We start from the raw sequence: 17,989 nt of genomic DNA, 5'->3' as shown, positions 1-17,989 counted from the left end.
AATATTTAATTACTGTCAACAACTGTCAATGTCAACTTTGTTTGGGTTGCTTAAAACATGATTAAGGATTACAATTATGAAATTAGTTAATCAATTATGTTAATAATTGTTATGTTAATTGATTAACTAATCTCATAATTATAATCAATTATGTTTTCAGCAACCCAATCAAAGTTGACATTTACAGTTGGTGACAGTAATTAAATATTTGATAGTGATCATTGTTGATTAGCGTTCGAACAAGCGGCCCTTACAGTTTCGATTATAATTCGGCACAAATTCACAATTAATTACTTTGTTTTATCGCTTAAAAATAACAATTTTATGGAGCCCGTGTTAGGAACAACACTTCTTATCTCCATGCAGGGCCGCCAATCGATTTAATTATAAATATTTAGGCACTCTATTTTTGCGAAAACAAAAGAAAATATTATAGGCCTGGACCAGCGTACCAAAAAAAGTTGATTAATAGCAAGCTGAAAATTTGGTAACACTTTAACGGCGTCTAGTCGGACAAACTTTGATGTCCGGGAACATTAGAATAGGGGAAGTTGTAATTGTGGAACAGGTTAGAAGTTTCGAACGTCAGACTACGAAACGTCCCATGTATTTTGTCGGACAGAACTTCCAATTGATTTGTGACCCTTGCATTAAACTCTCATGCCAAAAACAGACTGCTATTTACCACCAATATAATTCGTGTCATTTGACATGTTTTACGTGCCGGACTTATTAAAATGCCCAACTTATTTGTCGGACAAATATTTTTTCATATATTATATAAAGTTTGCTATTTAATAAATTTAAAAACAACCTGCTAGTTTTCACAATCGTTAACTTGTCAGGATGACACGTTCCACAATTAAAATCACGTTTCACAATTAACACTTGCCCTGTTACAGTGTCCCCATACATCAAAATTTGTCTGACTAGACATCTTAAGCTATTAACACATTTTTTCAGTTTGCTATTAATCAACTTTTTTTTGGTACGGTGGATCCAGGCCTATTATTCTATTCATTAGAAAATAAGCTAACACTGATACCATACAGAGATATAGTATCTACTAGTTATTAGAAAGAGGTTTTGGTTTACCTGTAATTCAATCCAAAGTGGATATAAAGCAAACTGGAAAACTAAATTTTGGAACTAGAAATAGTACTAGAGATAATAATGTACAAAATAGTTCATGAAGGAAACGTCAAAAGGCGCCGGAACTTTCTTCTCCTTGGCGTGCCGTGCTTGTTTTCAAGCGTTGGCTATCGTCGTACTAATAAGCTGATGAAATGTTCCTCGGTTGGCAGCTACTCGTATATGATGCAATTTCTCGGCCGTTCGACCTGTCCATTGTCTAATGTTACGCAGCCAGGACAGTTGTTTTCTTTCAACCCAGCTTTTCCTTCGATTTTCCCAGAATTATCAACCATAATAAGCGATATTTAGGTCCTCTCATTATAAAAGATACAAGTCTTGAAGCTTTCTCATTTTTATGATCAATTTTCACTATTTGTGCATGGCCTCTAGCACACCTTCGTTAGATATGTGTGTTCTCCACGGGATTCTGAGCCTGTGATTGTAACACTACAACTTGAGAGCTTCTAATTTTTTAAGATTTTCTATTTTTGTTGTCCAGGTTTCATATCCATAGAACAAAACCGACCAGACGTACCACTTCAATACTCTTAGACGTGCGGTCAATGACAGATTTCTACTGCACAATACAGAACACCAGCTAATAAAGCTTTTTCGTGCAAGTTATATTCTGATGAAAATTTTCTCACCACTTTTTAACCTTAAAAATAAGTAAAGCGGCGGTATTTCTTAATGACACAATCTGGAAGAAAAAACACCTAAGACAAGACACAAAAGCAAGAATCTATAAAGCAGCAATTAGGCCTATATTGACATACATGGCGGAGACAAGACTTGACATATCTAAAACGAGACAACTACTAGAAACAACAGAGATGAAAATACTTCGGACGAATATCAGGGAAAAGTCTGTTGGATAGGGAGAAAAGCGAAAATATAAGAAGATCATGCAATGTAGAAGACATAAATGGATGGGTGACAAAATGGAAATAGGATGGAACGAACACATTAGTAGAATGTCAGAGGATATGATAGTACGAATAGCACGAGATAAGTCACCAAATGGACGAAGAAGTATTGGCAGACCAAGTAAAAGATGGTGCGATGATTTAAACAATTTAGTAGGCTGATATTGAAGAAGAAACAGGCTTTAAAGCCTACATGCAAGAAGGAAGAAGACTTTTAACCCTGCAGTCAATCATATACACTGCGCGTCATAGAAAACGGGCACCCTAAAAAATGGGTCATTTTTGATGTAGCGTATCTCCTTAACCTCTTTTCCGATTTAAGTGATTTATTGAATATGTTATAGCCTGATTCTTTGTCAATATCCCTGTAATAATATTTTTGCTAGACAGGTAAATTTTCATTGTATACCGGCTGTACGAATCAAACTGTGTTTTTTCTCAAAGTTCGCAACACCCTGTAGAATATTCTAGCATTTATAAAATACTGAAATTAAATCCCGACTATAGCATCAGGTTTTCTGAATATTTTGTTTTTTGATTCATTCTCTTATGTTGGATAATACAAAAGTTATGTACTTTAACAATTAGTCATGTTCTTCATCAGTATAGGTTGTTTGTAAATAAGTGCGACAAACTTTAAGGGGCAAGTCTGCATGAAAAAATAATGACCGTTTGTTTTATAAACTTATGTCCGCAAATGCTTCGTTTACGAGATACGGGATGTTGAATTTTTTTTACAAACTGACGATTTATTTTATTGCCCTAAAACCGGTTGAGATATGCAAATGAAATTTGGTAGGTTCTAAGAGATAGTTATTGCGAATTGTTTGACTTGCAATCAAGAATTTTATATTCACTATTGGCGTGCATACGGGTAATAGGACCGATCATTTTACCCGTATGCACGCCAATGGTGAATACAAAATTCTTAATTGTATGTCAAAAAATGTGCAATAACTACGTCTTAAAACCCACCAAATTCCATTTGCATACCTCAACCAGTTTTAAAGCAATAAATAAATCGTTAGTTTGTACGAAAAAATTCAACATCCCGTATCTCGCAAACGAAGCATTTGCGGACATACGATTATAAAGCAAACTGTCATTATTTTTTAATGCAGTTAATTTTTTTAATTACCCCTTAAAGTTTGTCGCACTTGTTTAGAAACACCCTGTACTGAAAAAGAACATGGCTATTTGTTAAAGTACCTAACTTTTGTATTATCCAACATAAGCGAATGAATCAAAAGACAAAATGTTGAGAAAACCTGAGGCTATAGTTGGGTTTTAATTTCAGTATTTTATAAAGGCTAGGATATTCCACAGGGTGTTGTGAACTTTGAGAAAGAAACACAGTTTGATTCGTATACCCGGTATACAATGAAAATTTACCTGTTTAGCAAAAATATTATTACAGAAATATTAACAAAGAACAAGGCTATAAGATATTCAAAAAATTACTTAAATCGGACAACAGGTTTAGGAGATACGCAACCTAAAAAATTACCCATTTTTTAGGGTGCCCGTTTTCTTTGACGGGCAGTTTGTTTAGCTTAACACAAAGTATATATTTGGTGCCATTTAGTCTTCAAATCGATTTTTTAGACAAATAAACTTTTAGCTGATAAGTACGGACACCTAAAGTACATTTCCTGATCAAATTTCTTTGTAAATGATCAACTTTCTTTGTTAAAATGTTTAAAATTATCATTTTCAATGGCAGCTGTCAAATGTCAACAAGGGACTGATAAAAACAGATTTGAATATCCAACTGTGTCAATCAGCCATAGACATATTAAGGGTAGACAAGGCATACTGAGCAAAAAAGCGTAACGTGGAAACAGTCGATCGGTTATAACCAAGCGATCCCGCTATATTAGTTCTACATCACCTGGACCATCTCAGAGTGGTTGGGGGTAGTTACCCCCTACGATAGGGGTTGATGAAGTAAACACTAGTCACAGTATATTCATTTATTATCAACTCGGAGTACGACTGTAAAGAGTTGGTGTGCTAATGTACGTTCACCCTCTGGTGTATCTCAATTATCAATGATGATTGATCACGCAATGAAATTAGAATGCCTCCCGATGTTTTCTGTGTATAGAAATAAAAGAGAAAGTGTTGATATTATTTATGCTGAGTCGGCTTTGGCCATGAATTAGGAATATGTAATATTGAATCGCTGACACCGCAGAATTGACAACTGGTAGACTTGTGTGGAGTAATCTGGGTCACGTAATATGTATAATAAACAAACGTGTGTTTGTTTAACAAGGACATTTAAATTTTAAAAGATTGTGTCTTGCTCTTAATTGGATGCTTAATAATGGATGCTGTGAATCCCAATACACCGCGCATGTGACAGACAAAGATGGCTAGACCACTCAATCCTTAATATTGCCTAATCTACTAGTTATTATATCTATGCAGTCAACTATTTCTCCTACGCCATAGTGGTTGGGTGATACACACACGCCGTTACGTTTGTAACGTTAGTGTGGCCGTTAAAAAAGTTAAAAAATAATTTCTGGTATTTTAGCAAGTACATTGTAGAAGTTGGCTTCGATGATGACAATCTTGTAGAAAGCGCTTAGCTAAAGAATTAAATATTTCTTACACACTTTGACATACTATTTTTTGACTTTCTTAATTCACAAACAAAATCTATTTAAGGTATTTAAGGTATTTATTTTGGTAAATCCCAAAAAATATAGAAGTTTGAAAAGCAAGACTGTTTTCTTGTTTGAAAGAGCCAGTAAAACTTCAAATCAATACAAATTAGGTTACAACTTGTGTTTATTCCCCAAATGTTGAAAAGCATTAGCTTTTAATGTTTTATTTATTTACCTACACTAATGGAAATCCCTGTATCTATGTTTGCATTTGCAAGTGGTATTCGGAATATATTAAGGCATAGTCCTATTTTTCGATCATTTATTTAAATCGATGTTCGCATCTACCTTTGTTCGAAATTGTTTGAAACGTTAATTGCAAAATAGATAATAATTAAAACAGAGCGATCGATGTGAATTTAACCAAACATGTTTGTGTCACTTGTTCATTGGAAATTAATTCTCGGTTCATAAAATACTAAAGCAATCTGGTTAGTTTGTTTAACGTATTACACAAAATTTATAATTACTTAAATCAGCCTCAAAACCATAAAAGTAGGTTGTCTAAAACAGCATATAATAGGAAAATGATAAAACGCGATAAAGGAAAAATAAGAATAACATAAAGTGTTTAAATTTAGGAAGTATTAAAATTAGCTAGTATAGCTAGTAACACACTAACCATTGGCTAAAATATATTATTTGGCAGCTAGAGATTCAGCATCGAAGCACCTTGGTAGTTTTAAAATCGGCATAGGTCGATACTTTTGTATAATTATTTATTACTAATAACTGTTTTTTATTAACTTTTTTTCATCCAATTTGAAAATTTAGCGCATGCTCTTTCATTTGACACCTCTTTCAAACTCCTAGACACCTTTTTCAAAGAACATCTACTTTTTTACCGTGTTTTAGGTGCACAACTACTAAGTAGTGTTATGTATATAATATTTGATAAAAAATTGTAATATATATGTATAATTTATTATATAAAAAAATTAAAAGTACAATGGAACCCCGATAAGTCGGCCCCCGATAACCCGGAACTCCGGCTAACTCGGAGCGATTTTTATCGCATTCTATTTAAACGTTTCAACAATAAAAATGTATGTAATATAATATTTGAGAGATAATGGGTATTTGTGTAATTTGAACTACATATACCATAGTAAAAATGACTTACGGCACACCACATTCATTCTCGTGTTATCGAAAACAACAGGCACCTGTAGTATCCTTTATTTGTTTGAAACTGTCTTAGCATTGTTTAGAAAAGACAATTAAAATTATTTTTTTAACAATGGTCTTAGTCATCACTGTTATTAAATAACATAACATCAGAGACGGTATTGTGTGTAGTAAAGTCGTATTGTTCGCTTCTGTTCTGTAATCGTTCGTAAATCTATTCAGATTTTGTGTTTGCGTGTTTTTTGTCTATAAGGGCAACAAAACGTAAAAATGTTGTAGTGACAATGGAAAAAAAAACTAGAAGCATTAAGTAGAATTATTGATAAAGGCGAATCTTGCAGCAGTATATGGTGTCGGTAGTCGGTACATCTACAGTATCGGATTGGAAAAAAAATAGAACTAAAATCGAAGAATTTTTTTTTCAAAATGATAACAAAAGACATTTTGGACAATCGGTGCAAAGCTAATAAAGCTAAGAATGAGACTCTTGACGACGCTTTGTATGTGTGGTTTTGTGTGGAATGCGAACGTGGTATACCAGGGTCTGTGTGACAATTATAACGGAGTTTATCTGTAAGCATATCATATTTTATTAATTTTTACCATTTTCTCCGGCTAACCCGGATTTTAGATAACCCGGATCGGCCGCGGTCCCGATTAATCCGAGTTAACGGGGTTCCACTGTAGTTTATAAAGAAAAATTGACGATACTTTTGCATAATTAGTTTTTACTAATAAATGTTTTTTTTATTCACTTTTTTTAAACCAATTTGAAAATTTAGCTCATGCTCTTTCATTTGATAACTGTAGAATGGTTCTAATATCATTTTTTTCTGACTTATGTTATTTCGCCTTGCAATTTTTGTCACATATTAAGCACCAAAGAACCCCCATTTGACAATAATGTACATTAATTTTTGCAATAGTTACTGTGAAATAAATTTTTTTGCAATTTCGACCTTTTTTTCAATTATTTTAACAATAAATAAGTATATAAAACTTTGTAATACGCCATTTTAAAGCTTTTTCCGTGCTCTCGAAGTTGTGTGTACTAAAAAAACCATAAGTTTAATTGTTTTCCATTGATTTGAAAAAAAAAGGAAAAATGTCTGTTTTTTGACACTAAATTGTTTACAAATAAAAATGGCCGCCGAATCCTTCGCAGGAAATAGTTACAATTTGTTCTTATAAGTATTACCTGTCGAAAAAACCCTTAGTACAAGTTACTCTTGACGAATGGAACAGCAAAGTGTTTCGCAAAGTGCAAAACTCGATTGAGATCAAGCCCATGAAAACTAAAGCTTGCGTAAGGTCGGGGTAGGGGTGATATTTAACCCCTTCATAATACTTTTGTGGATTATTACTAATTACTAATACTTTTTTTACTTTGTTTTTGTAAACACATTATACATTCATCACAAAAATGCCTATTTTCACTGCTATTATTTTAAGTACTAAATAGGAACCAAGAACAGCAATTTTTACTCTAAGAAATACAAATAACAAAAATATCATTACAGGTGCAAAGAAAAACTTTGCACCCGAACAATAATGAGGGCTAGGAAAAAGTTTGATTCTTGTTAAAATACGTACGTTTCATAGAGTATATACAAAGTTTCCTACTACTAATTTCTAAAACTTGAACAATAAAATAGTTTTTATTTCTTTCTCTTTCACTGTACCGCTATGTTAAATTTATTTTGTAAATTTATCTCTAGGATATCGATGTTAACTATATACGTAAATATATTTTCTCGAAAGATAAACATGTAATAAAAGAATGTGTGTGTAATGTGTACTTTGTACGCACGTAAGAAGTTACACTTCTATTATATGATTTCAACGAAATAAATATACTTAAATCAGTTTATTTGTATTTCATTTAATTATTAAACTAATTTTGATATTACCAGTTTCAAAATTTTTTTATTAAAACAATACCAAAAATTAAAAAAAAGAAAAAAGAATCGTCTGTGTCCGGATTTGAACCCAAAATCTCCGCGATCTGTAGTCGAATGCTCTACCAATAGTACATCAGGGCTTTGTGTACACGACTTCTCGGACGTAATTACAAACCACGGTGACAAAGAGATCAAGTGAAGTATAAAACTATAAAAATATTTAATACTTATTATCTTACTCCCGATGAAGATAAATCCAAAGACACAAAAATTATAATAAATATATTTACTAAAAACACTAACATATTCTTTTCAAACTTTATTTGCGCTGATACATACATAGCTTGATGTATCACATATCATATATAATTATTTAACAACAAACAACATACTGTCTGTGTGCGCATGCGCCCAGGATAATAAAAATTCACTCTCAATCTCGCCTTAAAAAGTATAACTTCTTATCTACAAAATAATACAGACATGAGAGACCGTATCCTCTGTAAAATTAACAATAGTCAACAGTACAATGATTATTTTGATGTTATTTCCGGTTAATAAGTTATGATCCAAAGTTTGGTAAAAATGACTCAAAATTAGTGAAATATATAATATTTACCAGAAATTTCTTTTTATTTATTGCCCATAGAAGAGTAATTTCAATGAATTCTGATGCACTCTATTGTAAAATCTATAATTAACACAATATTTTTATAATAGTTTTTCTTTTCATGAGGTTTCATTAAGACTCTTCTAATAAGAATTGTAATGTTGTTGTTCTGCGTAACAAATATTTTACTTCAGTTTCACTTGTATTGGATTCTTCATATCCTCATTTATTAAATACTCCAGCTATAGTTTTACTACCAAATATAGTTTTCCATACCTAATTTTTGTAAAATATTGGTAGATAGATATCATTTTTAGGATAAAATCCAGGAGGAAAATAAACTTCCTGTAGCTGGCTGTATACCATAAATCACAAAAATACCAAGTTTCTTGTAAAAGGTATATATTAAAATACCCTAAATAAGGGTCACAATACAAAACGTTTTCGGATTAAGGAATCCATCATCAGTGTTTAAAAGCCAAAATTTGCATGCCTGAGCCACCAAAATGTATCGGGTAAAAACCCTTTAAATGTAAATAATAAGGATGTTTTACATATTTATATAAAATTCATTGGATGGTATAGATAAACCTGGATGTTACCCAGGGCAACACAGGACTCTCCCCACGTGGTTGGAACTTTTTTTGGAGAAAACCTCACATATTGGATTTCAATGGCCAACTGCCATTTCAACCTGAGTTGGCCATTGAAATCCAATATGTGAGGTTTTCTCCAAAAAAAGTTCCAACCACGTGGGGAGAGTCCTGTGTTGCCCTGGGTAACATCCAGGTTTATCTATACCATCCAATGAATTTTATATAAATATGTAAAACATCCTTATTATTTACATTTAAAGGGTTTTTACCCGATACATTTTGGTGGCTCAGGCATGCAAATTTTGGCTTTTAAACACTGATGATGGATTCCTTAATCCGAAAACGTTTTGTATTGTGACCCTTATTTAGGGTATTTTAACATATACCTTTTATAAGAAACTTGGTATTTTTAGGATAGAACCTTTTTCTGCTAAACTCAAGTAATATTTTTTGATCTCTTCTTATATTACACGTAATTCATACAAATCATACAGAATTTACACTCTCAACTCTTACTTATGAAGAAAAACAAGAACAATCAGAAATTAATATTACGACTTACCTGCATATTACATATTCGGTGTCTCACATGATTCCCTCTGCATTTTCCGACTGTGCATGTCCGTAATTGGTGACTTACACCGCCGTCACAAGATCTTGAGCAAGGAGACCATTCAGACCAACTGGACCAACCTTCAGATATGTCGTTTGCTTCCTCTAGCTGTGCAGATAAAGCCTGAAAATAGGTATAGTTTTAAAAAGTCATCTTGTCTAATTTTGTTTTGTAGTGATACTTGTTTATTAAAAAAAATCAGGACGCATTTTCACATGTCTCTCATCTAAAGCAGTATAGATTAGGAGACGCTAAATCTAAAATGCGTAAGAATACACAACTCTGAAAGAACGTAAATGACAATTGGTTCAGTTGGCTGAGGCGCAGTCGATCGACAAATTTAGTGGATTTGCGATCAAGGTTCGAGCCTCAGCCAGGTCATTTGAAATTAATAAAAAGGCCAATGTCGTAGTATAAAATTCAATAGAATCTACGACTTGGTCTGGAATAAACTGGCGTCTGATCGGCCTATGAAGGAGCGGTACGGCAAGGGATAAGGGCTTGAAACTTGGTGATACTCCTCCGTAGATCCATACCGAAGAGCGTTGACGCCTAATAACGATACATTGCTTGTAATAAAAGAAATTGTGTTCAAAAATATATAACCCATTTTCAACACAACTTTTTTTTTCATTAATCCTTTTTGAAAACGATTTTCGGAGTTGAAATCGAAACTCCAAATAACAGTTATCAAATATAATTCTAATTACAATTAACTGTGGTTAATCAGACATGAACATACCTAATAATAATATTATTTAAGTAAAAGATGGTTCTGCTTGCTTTCGCTTCAGAGGGATGCAAAATCGCTGGACAGTTGTTTCTGCCATTGTATGCTTCCTCAACAGCGCTAGCGTGCACACCTCTGAATCGAAAACCAGATAGCCCATCAATTTAAGGGAAATTTTAAAGATCATTGAAATCCCCATTGAGACGCAATCCAGCGACATCTCTTAAGCAAACTAAAAAGTCTCAGATGCAGAATTCAAAATTAAAATAAAAAGTAAAATGGTAAATAGTTATTTAAATCTGAAACTTTTCTTGTTGAAAGTTCTTTCTGGTACATCCTTAATCTGCGACTTTTACAATTTATAAGACAGCAGACGACGAATATAGAAAACAAAAAGGACTCTACTATATGCAGTCATATTCCGTTTTCATTCGTCTAGGAAAAGGACAGAAAGAAACTTCCTAGTACTCAAATCTGAGTAAAGATAGAAAAGTAGAAGATGGTTTTGCTTGCTTTTGATTCAGAGGGATGCACAATCGCTGTATAGCTGTTTCTGCCATTGCAAGCTTCCTCAACAGCGCTAGCGTGCACACCTCTGAATCGAAAACCAGCTGGCCCATCTATTTAAGGGAAATTTCAAAGATCATTGAAATCCCCATTGGGAGGCTATCCAGAGACATCTCTCGAGCGACCCAGCGACATCTCTCTAGAGATGTTGTTGGATTGTGTCCCAATGGGGATTTTAATGATCTTTGAAATTTCCCTTAAATAGATGGGTTAGCTGGTTTTCGATTCAGAGGTATGCACGCTGGCGCTGTTGAGGAAGCCTGCAATGGCAGAAATAGCTGTCCAGCGATTGTGCATCCCTCTGAATCGAAAGGAGGCAAAACCATCTTTTACTTTTTTATCTTTACTCATATTTGAGTACTAGGAAGTTTCTTTCTGTCCTTTTCTTAGACGAATGAAAACGGAATGTGACTGCATATAGTAGAGTCCTTTTTGTTTTCTATATTCGTCGTCTGCTGTCTTATAAATTGTAAAAGTCGCAGATTAAGGATGTACCAGAAAAAACTGTCAACAAGACTTCAGTTTGAATATTATTTAACTTTAAAACGCGTCACAAGAAAACGATTTCATAACCTTTTAAAAAATGGTGGAGGCTCAATTAGTGATATAATAATATTTTTCTTCGCCGTTAAAAAAATTCCTTAAAAATTATCTACATTCTGGAGATTATTTTCTATAAAGTAAACTTCAAAGTTTATCTTATATAAACATACGTGATATTTAAATTATGGTATGGCATAATATAATTTAAATAAAAAGTTATTTGTTTATATAAAATGGTGGATGCGTCGGGTATTGTATAGCTGACTGACTGACTAGGACTAGGCCTACTTGTGCTCCATCTACCAGTAAAGCATGATTCTCATTAGACGTGCAAGGAACCGGACCGGCATCGGCAAGGCACATGCTCGGCAAAGATTGTTTCGAAAATAACGTCGCATCCAAAGCCCGTCGCTTGCCGGTGCCTGGCACGCATAGTGTGAATTACATTCGTGTTGTGCATAAGATTTTATGTAAAATGTATCTTGCCGAGCCGATGCCTTGCCCAAGCCGAGTACATGCCTTGCATGCTAGTGAGAATCAGCCTTAATATTGCGAATGTTACACAGCTCTTCGCCATGTAAGTCTATCCATTTGCAGATTGTTTCGTTTATTCTTTCTTGCAGATCCTATAGGGTAATATGACCCGTATGCGCGCCAATGAAGAATATAAAATTCTTTATTGCATGTCAAAAAATTCGCAATACTACCTCTTAAACCATACCAAATTTCATTTGCCTATCTGAACCGGTCTTAGAGCAATAAACAAATCGTCACTTTACGAATATGTAAACGAAGCATTTGCGGACATGTTTAAAAAGCAATCGGTCATTATGTTTTCATGCCGAATTACCCCTTACAATTTATCGCACATATTTATGAATGAATCAAAAAACAAAATGTTAAGAAAACCCGAGACTATAGTTGGGTTTTAAATTCAGTATTTTATAAATGCTAGAATATTCCATAGGGCGTTGCGAACTTTGAGAAAAAAAAAAGACACAGTTTGATTGGTCTACCCGGTATACAATGAAAATTAATCTGTTTAGTAACAATATTATTACAGTAATATTGTTAAAGAATAAGGCTATAACATATTAAATCACTTTTTGTTTATCAACATTTTTTAATTTTGAATATTCTACCTTAGATATACAGAGAAAGTCTGTAATTTGGAATAAATTCAATAGCTCAAATATTCATTGTTTTTTTGAAAAATGCTCAGACCCGTCGATTAGTATTTCAAATTGTCCCTTTTGACATACAATAATATAGAGATATGACGTCATCGTTGATTTCCTTAAATGGCAACACTGTCATTTTTATAGCTATTTTGATAGAGTGTGTAAAGTTATACACATCTGCAAAATTTCAAATTTTTATTCCCTACCATTTACAAGATAATAAAAAACAACCAAGTTATGAAAAACAAGTAATCAAATAATAATTGAATTTATTTATTTGAATTAAGCAAATACTCATAATGTTGCCCTCAATTATTGTCAATGGGCAACGTTATGAGCATTCGCTTAATTGAAATAATTAAATTCAATTATTATTTGATTACTTGTTTTTCATAACTTTGTTATTTTTTATTATCTGATAAATGGTAGGGAATAAAAATTAGAAATTTTTCAGTTGTGTATAACTTTACACACTGTATCAAAATAGCTATCAAAATGTCAGTGTTGCCATTTAAGAAAATCAACGATGAGGTCATACCTCTAAATTGTGACACCCTGTATACATTATTATTGTATGTCAAAAATGACAATTTGAAATACTAATCGACGGGTCGGAGCATTTTTCAAAAAAAAAATAAGTATTTTAATTATTGAATTTATTCCAAATGACAGACATAACTTTGTTATTTTCTATTATCTTGTAAATTGTAGAGAATAAAAATTTGATATTTTGCAGGTGTGTATAACTTTACACACCCTATCAAAATAGCTATCAAAATGGCAGTGTTGCCATTTAAGAAAATCAATCATGACGTCATATCTCTAAATTGGGACACCCTGTATACATTATTATTGTATGTCAAAAAGGATAATTTGAAACACTAATCGACGGGTCTGAGCATTTTTCAAAAAAAAAACAATTAGTATTTGAGATATTGAATTTATTCCAAATTACAGACTCTCTCTGTATAAACTTGTATGCTTCTTTGTATACTCAAATTAAAGAGCAAAAATTTAAATAGTACAAATGTTAAAAAGCACAGAACAATCAAAACATTTATTTATTTTTAAAACCGTGTTTTACAAGTGCCTATTTATTCCCCACGAACATTTTAATGTTTAATTTATTAAAATTTCTGGAAAGCTTGGTAAAAGTTGCTTTCCGAAAGCCATTTGTGAAATCAACAATGCATTATTCATTCTTAAATCTCGCCTTTCTTATTAATTCGCGCTTTCCTGGTTTCCAAGTAAAATCCTTTCCCTAATTGTGATATAATTTTTTTATCTCGATGAATAAGAAATCTCTCGTTAGGTAGGTAGATTTTTTGGTGATCGTTTTGCAATTTTAAAAAGGTAAAATTGAGAAAATGTGATTGTTTAATGCATCATTTGGGATAATTGACTATTTTTGTTGGGAATAAACTAGACGTCTTTGACTTTAGACCCCTTTGTAGAATAGTCTAAGATAAGTGGTAGAGAAAGAAGTGGAAGATGAACAATTGGACAAAACCGTCAAACAAACGCACTAAAGATTAGTAACAAATAACCAACATTTCTTTTTAAATATCGATACAGTTTTTTCACAGTTCACCAATATTTCTTTTTACGCCTTTATTTCCTTTTGAAATCTGTCAACTAATTCTACAGATTCAGTAGGTAAGTGGATTATACAAAACTTATACAAAAACTAATATTGCACTGCAAGATACCAGACGCATGGAGAAAGAGCATAATGATACCAATATTCAAGAAAGGAGACAAAGAAGACGCCAACAAGTTTAGAGGTATAAATATACTAAGCACCGCACTTAAGCTAACCACAAAAGTCCTAACTAACAAAATCAATAAATTAACAACTTCATCAGATGAACAACAAGGATTCAGATCCGGAAGATCCTGCGTAGACGCCGTATTTGTACTGAGACAACTCACAGAAAAGGCCATTGAGTACAATAAACCAGCATATCTATGTTTTACAGACCTGACAAAGGCTTTCGATCGCATCCAAGTCGAAGACGTCTTATATTTACTGTATAGAAGAAACATACCAATCAATATTATACAAACCATCGAAAACATCTACTTTCATAATCAAATACAGGCAAAGATAAATGGAAAACTAACGCAGTTTATACCAGTACAAAGCGGAGTCAGACAAGGTGACTCATTAAGCCCACTGCTCTATGGACGAAATAATAGAAACAGTACGTAAAGGTCATTGTTACAGAATGGGGAACAAAGAAATCCAAGTATTATGTTATGCAGACGACGCCGCATTAATCTCCGAGACAGAAGACGATCTCTAAACATTAACACACATCTTCAATACAACATAGGTCTGGATCCCGTATTTGAAATAAAAGTTGATTAATAGCAAGCTGAAAATTTGTTACTAGCTTAAGGGTGTCTAGTCGGATAAACTTTGATATATGGGAACACTGGAACATGGGCAGTTTTAATTGTGGAACAGGTTAAAAATTTGAAACGGTCACACCACGAAAACGGCAAATTTATTTTGTCCGACAGAACAGACTTAAACTCTCCGAACAGAGATTAAACTCTCTTGCAAAAATCAGACTGCTATTTATCACCTGTCATAATTCCTGTCATTTGACATATTCTACATGTTCCATTCATTAAAACGCCCATTTGGTGTTAAATAGCAATCTGATTTTTGCATGAGAGTTTAATCTCTGTTCGAAGAGTTTAAGTCTGTTCTGTCGGACAAAATGCATGTACCGTTTTCGTGGTCTGACCGTTCCAAATTTTTAACCTGTTCGACAGTTAAAACGTCCCCTGTTCCAGTGTTCCCATATATCAAAGTTTATCCGACTAGACACACTTAAGCTAGACAACCTTAAGCGGGATCCAGACCTAACAGCCAAGAAATACAATATGATAATATCAGCAGAAAAAACCAAATGTCTGACAACATCTAAATACCCACTACGATGTAAAATCGAACTTGGTGGGAAAATAATAAAGAAGGAAGCAAGGTTTAGATATCTGGGAATTGATATAACCAGGTACGGAGATGTTGAAGAGAAAGTACGACAACCAAACTTAAAAGCCAGTAAAGCGGCGGGATGTCTTAATGACACAATCTGGAAGAACAAACAACTAAGACAAGACACAAAAGCAAGAATCTTTAAAGCAGCAATTAGACCTATATTAACATATACGGCGTAGACAAGGCTTGACACATCTAAAACGAGAAGACTACTAGAAACAACAGAGACGAAAATACTCCGACGAACATCAGGGAAAAGTCTGTTGGATAGGGAGAGAAGCGAAAACATAAGAAGATCATGAAATATAAAAGACATAAATGGATGGGTGATAAAACGGAAACATAAGTGGAACGAACACATGAGTAGAATGGCAGAGGATAGGATCGTACGAATAGCACGAAATAAGTCACCAAATGGACGAAGAAGTATTGGCAGATCAAGAAAAAGATAATGCGATAACCCAAACAATTTAGAAGGCTAATATTGAAGAAGAAACAGGCTTCAAAGCCTACATACAAAAAGGAAGAAGAAGAAAAAGACAGTAAGTGGCATTATTTGCGCTTCAAAACTTGAAATAATACCGCTTACGAATTCGTAGTTAGATCTAATAAAAAATGCTAATTCGGACTTTAACGAAGGTTTTTTAAAACTTCTTGATACTGACACAAATTCGATTTTTCGACACTGAACTATGGGATAAAAGTAAAAGAATATAAATTAACAAATAATCTTAGAATATACCTGAGACCGCCCGATAAAAAGTTTATCATTTAATTTTTATAATTAGTCGAGGAAATGAAGCATTTTGGCTCGCAATTTTTTCGTCCCGCATGGATTTACTTGAAATTTTCACAGAAGGTAGGAAATAGTCTTAGGATCATTTTCTATATCATACTGCTGTACGCTAAAACTTTGGGGGTAGTTGCCACCCCATCTGGTGGGTGGGAATTTTTTATTACATTTTAACCATGTAAATCGATGTAAAAAGTAATTTTAAGAAAAAAATGTCCTTTAAATTTTCTTCGTAAAACTAATATTTTTCGAGTTATTCGTGGTTGAAACTAACAGTTTTTCGAAATCGACTTTTCTAGAGGGTTTTTTGGGAATAACTCGAAAAATATGCATTTAATCAAAAAAACTGTAGTTATTAAAATCGTATCTTTAGTAACACAAATGAAACTGTTTTTCTATAATATTTTTACGACCAATACAAACCGAGATACGGCATGTTAAAGGTTAGCTTTTTTCGTCAAATGCATTATTTGAAATAACTTATACATAATAATTTTTCCAGGAAAACTTTTATGATGTTTTTTCAAACACACAATAAGATCTTTCAAAAAAAGTAATAAAAATTTCTAGCCTAAAAATTGAGCAACTTATGATAAAAAAAAATCGGTACCTGTTTTCCTCTACCAAAAAAAAAACAACAGAGAAAACAACCCCCTAATTACCCTTGTAACTATAAATTGGTCTTCGACTTTCTGTAATTCCTTTTACATTTATATTATCAATACACCCAAGAAGTTTGACCTATTTAGAAGGCCTAATTTTAGAAAAATTGGAGTTTAAAAAAAATTGATTTTTTGCAATTTTGCATTTTTTATCATTTTCTTCAAAATATCTCCGAAAATACTGCATATACGAAAAAAATGATAGACCACTATATTGTAGCTTTTTTAATAGCTAAAATTTCTTTATGCATAAATTTTCATTACAGTGAACAGTTAGTGAGATATAGCTGTTTAAAACTTCTATTTACGAGCAAACATCCCCTTATTCGAGCCATTTAAACCCATCTCAATTAAAAATTGAGGGATCTTATGGAATTAAATTTACACAGTCTTATTACCCTTCAAAAATCCTACAAAACTGTTTTTGAAAAAACTTTTTATCTCTAAAAATAAAGGAGCTATGTTTGTAAAACTAATTTTTTTTTCGAAAAATTCGAATAGTCCCCTTATAGAGCATTTTCAATGTACCTATATAATACCACAGAGCCGGTTCGTATACTGGAAGACTAAAAAACTATTTGTATGTATATTTTAATATATTTGTAAATTCGTATTTTTGTGTAAATAAATGTTTTTATAATTCTTTAATTCTACTTTTTTTCTGTATAGATCTATTAAATTGTCTACTTATAAAAATTGCAATGTTATTAGGGGTGGTTTTTAAAGATTGAAATATTATGATATTATATCCTAAAGCATAAAACAATCATTATTTAACCAGTCAAAACCAAATATACCTATCGTCGTCGACACAAGAAAACCGCGTAACTCCAATTTTTACTTAAAATGAGATTTTACTGCCATCCATTAGCCAATCGCCTATTCTAGCCATCCGACAAATAATACGTCATTTAAATGTA

The 17,989-nt window shown here is 32.8% G+C and overlaps 1 protein-coding gene across 3 annotated transcripts in view; it reads right to left on the bottom strand.

Annotated features, from left to right (window-relative positions):
* The window catches only part of LOC114336520 (ADAMTS-like protein 1), a 1,384,970-nt gene that overhangs the window by 405,874 nt on the left and 961,107 nt on the right, over positions 1-17,989 (bottom strand). For all 3 annotated transcript variants that reach the window (XM_050655007.1, XM_050655009.1, XM_050655008.1), the window contains one exon: positions 9,533-9,706. In XM_050655007.1, coding sequence (XP_050510964.1) covers positions 9,533-9,706 — 174 coding nt within the window. The remainder of the gene's footprint in view (positions 1-9,532; positions 9,707-17,989) is intronic.

Source organism: Diabrotica virgifera, chromosome 6, assembly GCF_917563875.1.
Source record: "Diabrotica virgifera virgifera chromosome 6, PGI_DIABVI_V3a".
Classification (NCBI taxonomy): Eukaryota; Metazoa; Arthropoda; class Insecta; order Coleoptera; family Chrysomelidae; genus Diabrotica; species Diabrotica virgifera.
Note: the sequence above shows the minus strand (reverse complement) of the source record. Positions and strands in the feature narration are given on the sequence as shown.